Here is a 15,659-nt window from a genome sequence, read left to right on the forward strand (position 1 = left end):
GAACAACAACATTAATTCATGAAAATGGCGAAAATATAGTTCCCATTATACAAATAACTTGGTGTCAACGGTTTGATAAGCATCTTGGCTGTGTTTTGTTCCTCCTCCATTTACATAATCAGGGTTTGTGACTGCGGGCCATAACTCTTCTGTGTGCGGCAGAGGACACAGGAAGTTGGCTGATTTCCCTTTATCTCCAAGACTATAAAACATACAAACATTTAAAAGTCTCCCTGAGTCAGCCCGGCACAGATTAATAGTTTGTAATGAAATCCGTGTGGAACCTGATGTGTTGAGGTGATCTTTCTAAAACAATGGGCTAATTAATGCATAACACGGGGTTTAATTATAGTATTAGTAGCAGTATAAGTATGGTGATTAACAGTTTCACCTTTTGGAAATGGGAAACAGGTAAAAATTCTCTGTTGTGAAGCAAAATGTTAATGAGGAAGAGAACTAGGGCAAATTGTTCTTAATATTTTCAGTCCTTGCAGTCATCATTTGCTTATTATTGTTATGGGTGGTATGAGAAGTTAACTTTTACACACATCCAAGAGCAATAACACACAAGAAGACTCACATACTAATGCTAAACAAATAAAGAATTAATTAAATGTTGGTTTGTAGAGTTCTAAACTATAAGATTAGCAGGCTTTTATAATAAGACAATTCTAATAATAGCAGCCGTTCAATTAGACTCGAGTTTATTATTTGTAATTTGTAGTGTGTCATTTTTCAGTCATTGTCTCCATGGATATGTTACTGCTTTGCCTACAATATCCCGCAGTATGGCATTAAACGTGTCTATCTCCATGGAGGCTGTGGAGCATTCCAGGTCAATAATATACATGGAGACGAGCAGGTGGGGGACCCTTTACTAGAAAAGTTGATCAAACCCATACAAATTGCACAAATACTATGAATACTTGAATTGTTAAAAAAAAAAAAGCACTGAAGCTGCTAAGATAAAATACTACTACAAATATATCTATATGTGAGTAGTTATAGTTGATGAACATCAGTAATCTGCATTAATAAGACAAGTTTATTATATTTGTTCCACAATTGGTGTTAAAATAAAACTAGGTCTAACTGGAGGAAATAGCAGAAATGTCATTGTCTTTAACAAGACTACATTTCTGTAACTGGGTCACACTCAAATCAAATCTTGAAACTTTCTTAAAGCAAGTCATAATCAGGAGACATCCATAAACAACTTCAGATGCTTTGGAAAGCCCACACAGGGCTGTATACATGTCAAAATGTTAATAGCTCCCAAATTAATTCCTCCATCCACGCTGATTTAGCATTTAGCGCGTGCTTTAGGTGTGAAGGACATTCAGGGAGTACACGTCCCAACAGATGGTTCCCCACAACACACACTCTTTTGGAGATGATAAATAATGAGAGACGCTTCCAAAGCTGCAGTGGATGGTGTGTGGATGGTGTGTGGATGGTGTGTGGATGGTGTGTGGATGGTGTGTGGATGGTGTGTGGATGGTGTACAGGTGGTGTGTGGATGGTGTGTGGATGGTGTGTGGATGGTGTGTGGATGGTGTGTGGATGGTGTGTGGATGGTGTGTGGATGGTGTGTGGATGGTGTGTGGATGGTGTACAGGTGGTGTGTGGATGGTGTGTGGATGGTGTACAGGTGGTGTGTGGATGGTGTGTGGATGGTGTGTGGATGGTGTGTGGATGGTGTGTGGATGGTGTGTGGATGGTGTGTGGATGGTGTACAGGTGGTGTGTGGATGGTGTGTGGATGGTGTACAGGTGGTGTGTGGATGGTGTGTGGATGGTGTACAGGTGGTGTGTGGATGGTGTACAGGTGGTGTATAGGTGGAGAGGAGTGGAACATTTACTCACAATCTGACTCCAAGTGAAATTATGGTATATTAACTGTACGTAAGAGACGAAATATCACAGTTTGGATGTTGTGCATGATTTAGGTTTTAGTACAAACAAAATAATGCATCTATTCAGTGTTCTTTTAAACAACAGACAATATAAATTATACTAAGGAAACAGAAAAAATACATAAAATAAATCTAAAAATTTACACAAATCTACAAAAACATAATATTTTTAGAGTTGCCAAAAATAGTCTAGTAAGAGACATTTTACCTCAAAAAAAGTATGTTTCTATAGTCTAATAAAGTCTAATTAAAAATAAATAAAAAAGCATTTCTATCTTCCATATGTTGTGGGTCAAATAACATAAATGCTACTTCAAATATTTCTAATGCTCAAGAAGTCAAATATAAAAGTACAAATATTTTAATAACCCTGTTTACAAGGTCCTCTCCACTCTGAGACTCACAAAAAAACACAGTTTGAAGTCCATAAATCATCTGCCGTCAAATAATGTTCAATACAGCTGCATGTTTACAATAGGATGTGGGAGGCAAACTATCTTTGTTTATTCCTCCATGGTTATGCCCTCTGCTGACAGTAGATGGCGAGCTAACAAAAATACTGATGAGGGAACGCCTTACTGATAGAAGAAAGTAATGTGATGTTTTCAATACATTATCGAAGTTCTAAAACAAGATATGCCATACTTAATAGCATGTTTAAAGGCCAATAACAAAACAGATCATGCATACTATGTGTCCTTCAATTCAATAGCAATTATCTGAACATATTTGATGACATTTTCTTTTATTACGCGATCTAATGTGCATCCTGAGCACTATTATAACACCACAGGCAATAACTTCATCATGGTAAGAGGGGATACAAATAACAACCTTCATCTAAACCGACTCCATTCTAACATCTCTCTAGAATAAAGGATACGCTATCTGTCACAGACACAGTAAAGAGCCTTCAGAATGGCAAATGTACCGCACTGATAGAAAAACAAATAGAGTTACTTGAGAAGCTGAGTCAAATAATAGATGAAGAAATGCTTTTAATGTAATCTGAAATGTCTGGCGTGATTAAAAGCCGGTAAAGCAACACCGTCCGCATTGTTTAAAATAGTGACAATGGCGCATTCATCAGCAAAAGGCCGGGTCCAATTACTGAAGCAAAAGCAATATACACATGTAATCCAAATCCATTTATACAGCGGTTTATACACGACAATGGAGAGATTAGGCTCTTTATCAAAGTACTGCTAAATTACAACTGCACAATGGATAGAATGTTGAGCGTATTTGTAAGAGCAAAACAGCAATGAAGAGATCCAGTTATAATATGCAAGAACGGTGTTAAAAGTACTTAAAAGATACTTAAATTATAGTCTAAATCATAATGTGACTATCCTGGTTGTGTAATAATGTGAAATGATGCAGGAAGAAACTAATAGCTCAACAGTTTGATATTGGAGCAGGTCAGAATTCTGTGGTAGAATCCACTGTTTAACTGTCAGATTGCAGAGTTGCTGACCTGGTGTATGGCTCTGTAATTACTGGTCCAATCCACATGAAACAAAAACCGGCACAAAGTTTGAAGTCTTTTCTGTCAGCATTAATAAACAAAAGAGTTTTTTTTTCCCGCACAATAACCTGGTGGTGCCATTATTTAACCCTAGAGATGTCATTGTTGTCAGGATTTTAAGCCCTAAGCCACTAGTTTGTGGAGCCAATCCCAAACAAATTATAAGAAGTCAACATTTGTGGATTTCTATTTTTTTTCTTCATTCAAAAAAAGTAAATGTCAGTTACACAGGCTCTTGTGCAGCATCTGAGGTCATGACATAGAGAGCAAAAGCCATAGAGCCTTCCTCCAGCTTCATTCAAACAGCCATTACTCTCTTCACCACTCCAGCCTCCAGCCTCCAGCCTCGTGCTCCTCCTGCTCCTCCTCCTCCTCCTCCTCCTCCTCCTCCTCTTCTCCTTCATCACCTCATCAGTGGGTCATTCTCTCTTCAACATCATCAGCTCATCGCTTCAGCTTTTCACAACTACCAAGTTCTAGACTCTAGAGGACATTTATTTCCATCTCTATTTGACTTTCCTCATGCAGCTCCACGCATTTCCTCTGCCAGGGCCTAAGCACAAGAATTCTAATATACATTGTTTACTATGTATGTACTATATTCCACGAACCATACATTACATAAGAATATCATTGTAAGGCATTTGTTTTTTGTCTGCTTGAGTTTTTCCAGATTGAGCACATGAGAGAAGGGAAAGACATCAGCTGGTGACACATCCAATACCAATTTTAGCAGTATTTATCAGAAAATAGACATGCCCACCGTCCAGATATACTTTTTATTATACCTATATGAATCAGTACTAATAACAATAACATCCATTACATAATGTGGCACAATTGCTTCTCATTTAACTTATTGTAAAGACAAACACTTACTGTCCACCACCACCGCCCGGTCGCTCCAGTCGTCATTGATCATTTGTATATTCCCATAGTGCACGTCGCTGAAGAAGACGCGGTTACTTCCGGACCGTTCCTGGCTGTAGTCGAACGCCAGAGCGATCACGTTTTTGAGCAGAGCCGGGTTTTCAAACGGCTGGACAGGTGAGTTCAGGTCGTTCTCGTCCGACAGGTGGATGCTCTTCAGTATGGTCCTCTCCGAGTAGAGCAGGTAGCCCTCGTAACGTTCACAGGCGAATCCGTCCTCCGCCAGGCGACCATGGGCACAGGAGCAGGTGCGACGGCCGCTGCCCAGATGGAAGCACAACTGCTGGCATCCTCCGTTACTCCGGGCACACGGGTTAGTGCCTGATACGTGGAGGAAGAATGGAGGATTACAACACATGCTATGCCAGAAACGTAATCTGGACTCTGTTTGTGAAATCAAACCAGTGTCCAGATGACAACCTTTGAAACCGTTTCAAGGTTGGACCACTCCTGGCTGAATGAGGGATTTTACCGAGTCGTTATGCTCAACCCAGATGTGATATTATTGAATTAATACTTATACAAAATGAAATATGGTTGATTTAAAATGATTGTATTATTATAACTTAAAGAAAAAATATGTACAGCTATATAATTATATAAAAAAAAAAATTGGAACTGTTATGCATTTACATTAAATCCTGAAATAATTTACATTATAGATCTCAAACAGAGTAATTGAGGACAGAGGGGACAGTAGGGATAGAGGGGACAGTAGGGACAGAGGGGACAGTATGGACAGTGGGAAAAGTAGGGACAGCTTTGATGTGTTTTCTGTTTGTTGAGCTTAAAAATGCTGTGTGTTTTATTACAATCCAACTCATATTCACTGAGAAATTAGTCTAATTAGTCCCACAGCACAGCGGACCTCAGGTGCGCTGTGAGACCCCCTGTTCACTACTGTGTAGTATATGTGTAAATATCTCATGTAACTACGTGGGCACCTGCGGTTTATTGGCTGGTGCTGCCCGTATATGTAAAAATTATATTTTTGTCGTACATTTCGTGCACTTTTATCCAGTAGCGCTGCATAGCCCGAAAAACTGAATCTTAGTTCAATAGAATAGCAATAGATAATCCGTCTTAACTAAATCATAAACTTCTATGACAGTACTTAAAGGTAATGATCACATAAAAAATACATTTGACAGACTGACCCTTCTCTCTGCCTCTGTTGAAAATGGTGACGTCCTTCAGATTGACCCCGAGTCCGCTCCGCACAGTCACAGCATCACTGGTGTCAGACTTCAGCCCACGCCTGATGGAGCCGTTAGAGTGGGCCCTGGTCACAAGAGATGGGTGTGAGCAATAAGTAACACCATTGAAAAACTCACATATATAGAGTGGCCAATATATACAAAATAAACTAAATACATCTTGATTTTCTTTTGGAACTCTCCCAATAATAGACAATAATTAGATCAAATTTTGTCACCAGTCATAAACGGGCTAAAATGTAGTAGAATAGCCCAGGTTCAAGCACAGTATAAACATGAGAATGGGCTCTAATATATACAACAATATAACGGATATTACACATAAATGTCAGTTTTTACCGCAGGTTATTGACAGTATTTATATATTTGCAATTCAATGTTTCAATGTTTGTCGTATAAAACATATCAGCCACTTCTATATTACACTTTACATACTGGGGAAGTATAGGCCCCAGTTTTTGATCAGATATAAGGAAAGACAAACACGACTGCAGTCCCACCATTGAAAACACACTGCTGTTTGTTTAGGCATGAAATCCGTCAGAAGAAGAGCCCAGGAGAGGATTGTGGTCAAATCTGAAATAACATCGCTTCCCGCCTTTTCCCATCTACAGGAATTACAAGCTAAGTCAAAATAAATCTGTGCATCAGTGATATTATTTTGGCAAATGTCATGTTTTCCTTTTCTTGACAAAAGTGTGTTTTGGGCAGGGATTTTAAAATGCTCAAGTGACTGTGCCATTGTAACTTGGCCATGTGGTGTCGCCTGCTTGTCTCCATGGAGATAGATAACTTCAATGCCATATTGTGGAACATTCTAGGCAAAGCAATAACATCTCCATGGAGCCAGGCACATGGCAGACCCTCCACCAGAAAGGGTATGAAATCAGCTTAGTCGTAATGGAAAATGTCATGTTATTTTCTAACTAGACATAAACCTTTATTAGTCATAAGAACCTTTATTATTTATCAGTGATGCAATGCAGGGCAACAGCAGGAGAATAGAAACATGCAATCAAAAAGATAAATAAATAAAATAGAATAAAATACAACACGTCATTATGCAAATAGCAACAACACAAAGCTACAACACTATCAGACATGACTGTGTAAAAGTCCATGTAATACGCTTTTAGAAAATAATATGAAATGGTGAAATGGTTAAGATTTTGCACATGTAGCTGATTTACAGAGGTTTAACCCCATTGCCCTTTGAAATCATAAATGGAGTATTACCCAAGTGCACTGCTGACCCCGACTATTTGTACCCAGTGATCCTAATATCTCCAGCGGACCTTACGGGGCAGGTTTTAATACCGGGTTAAGACTGCACGCGCTGCGGTTCAACGATTGTGTGTGTGTGCATTTAAGAAAATAACAAATTACCTGTCAGACCAGTAGATGTAGGGCCCAAACACCGCCACGGAGAACAGGTCCACGTTGGCCGCTGACAGGACAATCTCACGGCTCTCCCCCGTTTCAAGGTTGATCCTCTCTATCTTATCGGTGCGTGCATCACACCAGTATAATGTATTTTCCTAGAAGGTAATTTTAAAATGGAGATCAGAGACTCGGCACGGCCATCCCTCTCACGTGAAGCGAGCTGGGCGAGCATTTCGCGGGGAGGATTTCGATGCGTTTGTGAATGCAGTGACCGTTGTACCTCGTAGTCTATGGAGATCCCATTAGGCCACGTGATCCCGGAGTTCACCAAGGTCACCTGGTCCGAGCCGTCCAGTCGCGAGCGGCCGATGCAAGGATTCTGACCCCATTCGGTCCAGAACAGATACCTGCAGTAGAGAACCGGCTTCAGTCACACACTACAGTCAGTGTAGTTTTGTTTACTTCCAGTTACAGGAAGTCGTTTTGCCCTACAAAGTATTGAAAATGGCTGCGTAAAATTGTAAATGTTCCGATTTTTTCTCTCTAGGGCACCACTCATTACACATAAAGCAGTATTCACGCCGCAGAGTACACAGCAACTAAAGGCAAAGAGAGGGAGGAGTCTTTATATGTCAGAAATACGTATTGTGTAGGAATCAAAGTGCAGAGAGCAAACGCTGCCCCAATAGAATATATTATTATTCATGTTTTTGTCAAGATATGACACTGCACAATTAAAACGTGGATATTGTGAGCAAAACGACTGAAAATGTCACATAATATTCACTCATTTAAGGCAAGGATGTGCTAAATTGAATCATAAAATGTTGCCTATTTTTATTGTTTGACCAAAGCCAAGATATCTATATCATCATAGGATAGTATTTTGGTTTTGTCATTGCTATTATTATGGCATGGCTGAGGTCGCTCTTTATCAGTAATATAGTCTACATACCAGTTGTGCATTTGCTGTGGACCTTTGAGTCTTTCACATGCATAATACTATATACTATTATATTAGGAAGAAGATCTATAATTTCGCTTCAAATAAAAAATGTCACTTGACGATGAAACATTATTATTTCCACTTGAGAAAGTTGAGGGAGCCGCATAAAGAGAGTACTTATGATATGTACAATTCAATAGAAAGACACAAACACATACATTTGATAATAGAAGGCCAGTCTTTCAGGTGTCATGAGATTTGAATATTTATTTGAATTATCATAATATTTTGTCAGTTTTGGCCCTGCAACGAGTTGGCCACTGTCCAAGGTGCACCCTGCTTAAGGCCCAAAGTCACTGGGATTAGGCTCCAGTCACCCCCGACCCCGGAACAAGCGGTAGAAAATGAATACATGAATAATATTTTGTGAACTGATCATGTATGATTCAGACACAAGGCCACTGTATTTCATTTGCCAGAAGGAAGTGTCACAGGGCGAGACGCTTGTGTGAATAAAAGTGTTTTATTGATATAACATAGTGAATAAAATGTGTGCATTGATAGCATTAACTACTTCAAAACCCTCATCTGTTGACCTAAACTGTGCTTGAATTTCCAACATTCGACAAGCTATTTTCATCACTTATAATCATATAGAAGGTGCCAGTATAAGCAGTGAAGGCTGTGGAATAGAGATGACGTACCCTTTGTGTGGATGGACAGCGATGGCTCGAGGCTGATCCAGGCCTTCTGAAATCACCACTGAACGATACGCTCCGTTCAAACGAGAAATCTCAATCAGATTAAAGCCGTGGTCGGTCCAGTAAAGGTTCCCTGAAAAGCCATTCACGTTATATATTTTAATGAGGACGTGGCGTACAGTGAAATTCCCATCATTAAGAGCACTTGAGTTAATCTTACGCAAACCGGGACCGACACTTTCCATCACTTATTCTTGACTATAGTTTTCCGTCGAAGGGCTTAAGCGCGGCGTTAAATGAAAAGAACTAACCAGCGATCCAGTCCACGGCGATGCCTTCGACTCGGCTGATGCCTGTGGTGATGATGTCCTCCCTCCAGGTTTGGTCACGCTTGGATCTAGAGATGCGGTTGAGCCCCATATCGGTCCAGTAAACGGTGTCGTTGGCTGAAAAACAAGAGCCGTTTGAGCGTTTAAAGATTACAAGCTGAAGGGTGAATTGTATCCAAAATAATGCAAATTTAGAAATGTGGTGGGTTTTTTTTAAATGTGGGCAAATAATGTTATGTGTATCAGTTTGTTCTTTTAAATAAATGCAAGTTAGTTAGAAAGGAGGGCAGGTATAGGGGGTAGGTGAACACATCATTTTTGCATAACACAATTTTATTCAAACATGCATTATTCATTCAAAATGCAACTAGTAAAATGATGATGGGAAAACACCTTCATAACCTGGTTAAAAGCTCATAAATATACAATTTTCATAATAACATGCCCCTCTAACACCTACTATACAATTCCGCATGTATAATGTATAAATAGTATATATATCAAGAGAAAATTAGAAGAGACTTGTTTTAAACTGTAAGATGTATTTACCCTCACAGCAGTGTTGAATAAGAACAGCATTTTAACCCACAAAAAAGCTGTTTTTTTTTGTTTTTTTTAGAGTGTGTTCTCTCCAGTCCAAACCAGTTTGTACTTCCCACGTTGCATGTTGGTTCATTTGACCATAGATATGTTTTGTTGGTGTCATTTGCAACAAAAAGCCACACTGCACATTTAAATAAGAGCGAAAACGACATGATAAACGGCGCTGCCACAACATCGCCTGGAACAGAGCAGCCAGTGAAACCACATTTGACTATAGCATGCCCCATTTCACCAAATGTGTGCGCGGCTGTAAAGCATGATGGTAAAAATACCCCAACACTCCATCCCCGGCTCTTTGTTGACACAGATTGCTGGAAGGGGATGGCAAATGTCGGCCAAATTTTACAGGCCAGTATATTACTCGGTGCAAAACAAGATGTGAGTAAAACTATTATGAACCCTTTCTGTTTTTACAACCCCATTACGCCGGCATATGAAACAGGGCTTGAATTATTTTCTCATGCTACACAAAGAGTCAATCTGAGCTCATATCAGTCTGTTCAGCCCTGGGTAAGAAGGAGGAGGTTGTTATATGCTAATGTGGCTATATTTCCATTCAGGGAGGCAACGCCGTGACTTCCAACAAAAACATTTCTCAGCATTTGGATTTCAGTACAAACTAATCATGGGTATTATTATGACCGCATGCAGTCGATTACGGACACAGCAATTTTAGTAGAAATTTGAGTTAGGGCTGTATTATATGGTAAAATGAGTCATTTCGAATTGATTTATTTGAATATTTGATTTTGATCGTTTACAAAATGCTTTTAATCAATGCCATCTAACACAAAAAACTGTCACATTTATTCCGCTAAAGTCTTAACTCGGCTCCAAATCTCCAAACTGACAGAGGATTGGGTTTACTACGGCTTAAACTGATCAGGATTCAAATGAAAATGTATTAAAGGGACTGTACCTGATGTTTCCATGTTATAAAGTTCAATCAGTTTTGCCCCAACACAGATGTATAGTTGAAACATGTTAAAACAGCTCTTAGGGTCAATATGAGAGTGCTGTGTGCGGTCTGCATCTAATTATAGAGCGTTTTATTGTTCGCTTTTAAAATGATTACGAAATGCATTAGGTAAGTGATTAATACTTTTGAACTGCAGCAAACCTAGTTCTGTTTTTCATGTTTTTAAGACCGTGAAAATCAGGTATGACAACCGCACAGCTTTAATACTGCTCTTAGTCCCTTATTTTGAAATTGGTACATCGCTTATATAATGGGATCTATAGAGAAATAGAAATAATAAAGCGGACATTAGGAGACATGCTCAAATCCACCCCACATTCCGGTTCTTTGATGTGATGAAAACGTACAAGATTTCACACGGTTACGTTGCCAGCCATGGAGCTAAAAGGCCAAGTCCAGCCTGTTTGGTCGCATGTCTCTTTGTACTTCTTGTTGGCGGTGGGTTTACGCACGCGGCGCACATGTGACAGAAAGCAGCTGGGGGGCTTTCATCTGCTCCCGTCTCCGCCTGCCATCTTAAATCCATGTAAATGATATGCGTGCACTGGCAACTTCAGATGAGCTCATCGTACCCTCACTCACCTGTTTTAAGTAATAAAGGCAGTATAATGAGCTTGGCAGTTTTTTGTCTTTGGTTAATTTTAGCTTGACTTTGGCCTGATTTCTTTTTTGAAAGAAAATCAAGATTAAAAGTGAATCAAGGAGTTGCTCATACAGCAGCTTTGCTTGAGAGCGGTAGGATAACATACACATTTGTTATAATCTCTTGTATAATGAGTGCATTAAACATGCACGTGTGATGCCGAACGACACTTAATGCATACTTAAGAAGTTACTGCTGTAGCTGTAGAAAGCAAGGTGAGAATAAAATCAAGAGTGCAGGGAATTACAAAGGAAGGTTATAACTTCTTTTTTGATTAAGGTTCTGATTGAGATTGCATTGTACCAAAATGATCACACATTTACATGCTCATTGGTCCTTTATGTGGACACAGAAAGGTAAATTGTCTGAACTATCAATATACTTCACTGCTTTATTTTCAACTTCAGCACAATTTTCCCTCCATTTGGCATTACAAGTTTATCATTAGAGCTGGTGGCTAACGCTAATGCTTCTTTGCATTGTTTTAAGATTATCATAGAAGCAGTTGTTCTTTGCCCAATCCAAAAAGTATCTCTCATATTTATTGTCAAGTCTTGATAAAACATGACCTCTTATTTGGGTGGAATATTCAAATCCTAAGTATTATATATATATATATATATATATATATATATATATATATATATATATATATATATATATATATATATATATATATATATATATATATATATATATATATATATATATATATATACATACTATAAACGATAAGCTATCCAACACAGTAGTTCCATTTTAAAGATCATTCATGTTGAAATAATACCTTAAAACACTTGCTATAGACATGCCATACAGTACATCTTAAGCTACATTGTTAGGCTGGATCTTTACATCTTCCGAGCAAGATTTTCTCATTTACCATTTTTATGATCACTTGTGGCTGCTGCGATTACTTATGGATGAGACAGTGCCACCCTATAGACTGAACTCAGAGCATTTGCCCTTGTTATAAATCTATGATTTTTATATTTCACAACGTGCACCGAGTTAGAGAAAGGAGAATATAGGATCAGGGAGAGAAAATGACAGCTAAAGCAACCCCACACTTTTCTATTGGCTTGCATTGCCTTCATTTGGTACAACAGCCCGAGCTTGAGAAGAATGTCTTTCTCTTAATGTTATTCATATGGAGTCTTTTTTCCTTTCATCTACGCTGCACTCCACATGCCCACAAACTATTATTCAAAAGGTTAGAGCCCACAAGAGCAAACACATTTCCTTGTTGCTCTCTGTTTTAAAAGACGGAAGAAATGCAAAGTTGCAGCTGCGGGAAACAGAGCCGAGAAATAACACATTGTCTAATATGCGACTGAAATTAGGCTTTTGGAGTTTTGAATTTCCAAATAGCGTTCTCTCAACCCACACAAAGTCAACCAAACTACTTTACGGATAATTCTTCTGTCGTGCCTGGTTTGTATGTGTGTGTGTGTGTGTGTGTGTGTGTGGATTTGTTGCATCCCAATGAGAAGAAAAGCGTGCAGAGAAATGTTTGTTATCGAGGAAACTTTTCATTTTCTTTCCATGAACATCCCACTTTTGTTTTTATTGATTAGGAAACATTGATTTTGTCCGTCAACTTCTCACCGGCATTGGAATTAAACCTAGTGAGCGAGAATATCTTGCTGGAATTGGCCGGTGCAATCAGAATGAGCAGAGGATGTGTCCTTGGCAGTGCAAACTACATAATGAATAGACGTGTGTTGGACAATTGCGGCCTTTACCATTGCGTTATATAACTTTTCTAATGATGAGTCTGCCTTTTTATTGCTCAAAATGCCACGAAACACATTGCGCACTAGACTTAGTGGTGTCTTTTCTCCCTGGAGGTATACGTTATATATCATGATAAGGTTGCCAAAATTATCGAAAATCCAACACTAAACGACAATAAAGCTAGTGCCACAATTAGATACAGATTTGAGGAAAGTATCGATAAAAACAAATAATGTGTTTGTATCCCCTCTGTCCTGTCAAATAAAGCCTTTGAGCCAGAAAAACCTTTACAAAAATAAAGAAATAAAAAAAACCTCATTTACAGGAACGAAACGTGACCTTTTCCATCAGAACTATAATAGAGAAAGTAATATTATGTTGTCTTAAAAATGTGTCCTCAGCTGTCTACGTGCCACCCAGTCAGTCTGCGTGACAAAAACGACGCAACTTCACCTCAAACGCTCTGCGCCGCGAGTGACTTGTGACCGTTTCCATGACGACCGACACCGCGGGAAGTAACGGGGATACAACGGATGCGCCGGATAAATCAGCTCTGAATTAGCATGTTCTCCGCACCTGCGTGAAAGTCGACTCCCACGGCGAACAGCGTCCCGGAGATGGGCATGAGGGCCTCACTGTGGTCGTCCGGGTCCAGAGCGATGCCCCTGATTCCCTCGTGGATTGAGTACATCAAAAAGGAATCCACACCTGAGGAAGCCATTTTAAAAAAGCGTTTCAGCCTCAGATATTCAAATCGCGGCCCCGAACTGTTTATTAGCTGGAGGACCCCTACCTTCACAAGACATGCGGTCGCTGCGGAGGTTGTATCCGACGGTGCAGGCGCAGCTTCGGCTGTTCTCTGAAGTGGGGAAGCATAGCTGTGAGCATCCGCCATTGTTTACCTGGCATGGGTTCCGTCCTGAATTTTAAAAAGAGAAACAGAAGGAAAAAAAAACACACAAAAAAGGGCAGATTGAGTATCGGAGCGCTTTCATCTGTAAACGCTTTTAAAAAGAAAAGTGCTTGTAAAATTTGTTCGTCATCAGCAAAGTATTCCAAATATTCACAACGAGGATTTTTATATATTATCTGTTTTATAATATGATGAACACAAAGGATTTTCAAGTCACTATTCTTTACTTTGCAACTATGTGCATTATTCATTCACCCGTGAGTCATTGCTACAATTTTTCACCTACAGCTTTCCTTTGCAAACACCATCAAACACAGCTAATACGTCAGTGGCAATGTGGATTAAGTGTGTTGCCCAACAGCACAGCAACAAACGGGATGCCTGTTTAATCAAGTTGAATAAGTTATAAGGCATTCAGAACGTTTGCCTACCGCTATAAACAAGGAAACTGAACAGAAAATGATGTTATTTACTCTATTCTTGGGCAAGACACTGCACTTTGCCTACGCACGGATGTAGCGTGCGAGCAATTTGTAGTGAGTACATTTGAAGCCTTCCTTCCATCAATCCGTAAGGAGTGAATGAATAATGTAACACAATATCTTGAAAGGCGGAATATGTCCAAGGCCTTGTCGCTATTATTATTAGACGAAGAGGAATGAAATGAAAAATCTGACAGTTAAGTGGTTATGAACTCTTCTAAAAGACAATGATGCATTTGAGTTCAGGTATCGGTATATGTTGGCATCGGAGGGGATAACAATCTGTTCTTTTGGAGGTAGAAGAGCTGCTCTGTCACCCACTGTTCAAGAACGATGTACAGGAGCAGTGTTTTAACATCCACGTTCACTTTTAAGGGGTCAATTTTGACTAAAGTGCTATTAGTTGTGATTAAAATATACATAATCTGGACAGGAAACATCTTAAAATAAGGGAAAAGTAGTATTTCCAATGACATGAGCAGTGTTTCCCCCCCACACCAGAATATATCCATCTAACTATCAGAGTAATGACAAGTTAGCACCGTTCCCATATCAATTAACAATTCAAAATCAAATATTACATCTTCTGAGTGGCGAAAAGTACTCATATCGGAAGCTTAATCCCATAAAAATCCTCGTTAAATCCCCCTCATTAAGTTGCGGAGTTGGCCCGACGCGCTCACCCTTCTGTCCCTCGCGGTCGTACACTTTCATGTGCACCACGCCGCTCGTCTTGTTGCGGAGGACCACCGGGTTGCGTCCGTCTCTCTTGGTCACCGTTCCCATTTGTGCTGATTCATCGTCGGCCCACCACAGTTTACCTCCTGCAAAACAAACACACGTCGCCAACAGTGAGTCATATCGATTTTCTCATCCAAGAGACGCTGGAAGTGAAGCTCCGTTCACAAAGCAATTGGTTGTGCGCACGTATTAAGGCCATAACGTACTAAACTGCCTATAGTTGACACGAAGGATTCTATGATTGGATTTGTGGTTTAATTGTGTCCTGGTGTTTGGTTAATATATCTAATTAGCAGGACGATCCAGATGAAAAGACAGATCTCTTCTGACGACACAAATCAACTAAAAATGTATTATTTGTTTGTTTGTTTGTTTGTTTGTTTGTTTACTACTATCAAGGCAAACATGTAGTTGCATTATCCATTCTCTTTTTTCTTTTTTTTTTTAAACACACAGCAACAAAAATACATAACACAAAATGACCTATTTAATGATTTAGGGAAGAAAATTTAATTAAAAAAAAATAAGAAAATAAGAAAAAAAATAAGAGAACAAAATTAAATTAAATCTAAAAAAAAAAAAATAAGAAAAAAAAAAATCTAAATATGTAAA

General features: G+C 39.2%; 1 protein-coding gene across 1 annotated transcript in view; it reads right to left on the reverse strand.

The window, feature by feature from the left end:
• lrp1bb (low density lipoprotein receptor-related protein 1Bb) overlaps positions 1–15,659 on the reverse strand; it is a 512,409-nt gene that overhangs the window by 145,108 nt on the left and 351,642 nt on the right. The window contains exons 33-41 of the mRNA XM_072445180.1: positions 14,990–15,130; positions 13,705–13,830; positions 13,488–13,619; positions 8,932–9,066; positions 8,624–8,753; positions 7,254–7,380; positions 6,977–7,128; positions 5,531–5,655; positions 4,323–4,694 (exon numbers count right to left, since the gene is read on the reverse strand). Of these exons, the coding sequence (XP_072301281.1) occupies positions 4,323–4,694; positions 5,531–5,655; positions 6,977–7,128; positions 7,254–7,380; positions 8,624–8,753; positions 8,932–9,066; positions 13,488–13,619; positions 13,705–13,830; positions 14,990–15,130 (1,440 nt within the window). The remainder of the gene's footprint in view (positions 1–4,322; positions 4,695–5,530; positions 5,656–6,976; positions 7,129–7,253; positions 7,381–8,623; positions 8,754–8,931; positions 9,067–13,487; positions 13,620–13,704; positions 13,831–14,989; positions 15,131–15,659) is intronic.

Source organism: Eucyclogobius newberryi, unplaced genomic scaffold (assembly GCF_026437365.1).
Source record: "Eucyclogobius newberryi isolate DKJ021-1_F unplaced genomic scaffold, fEucNew1.0.hap1 SCAF_14, whole genome shotgun sequence".
Lineage (NCBI taxonomy): Eukaryota > Metazoa > Chordata > Actinopteri > Gobiiformes > Gobiidae > Eucyclogobius > Eucyclogobius newberryi.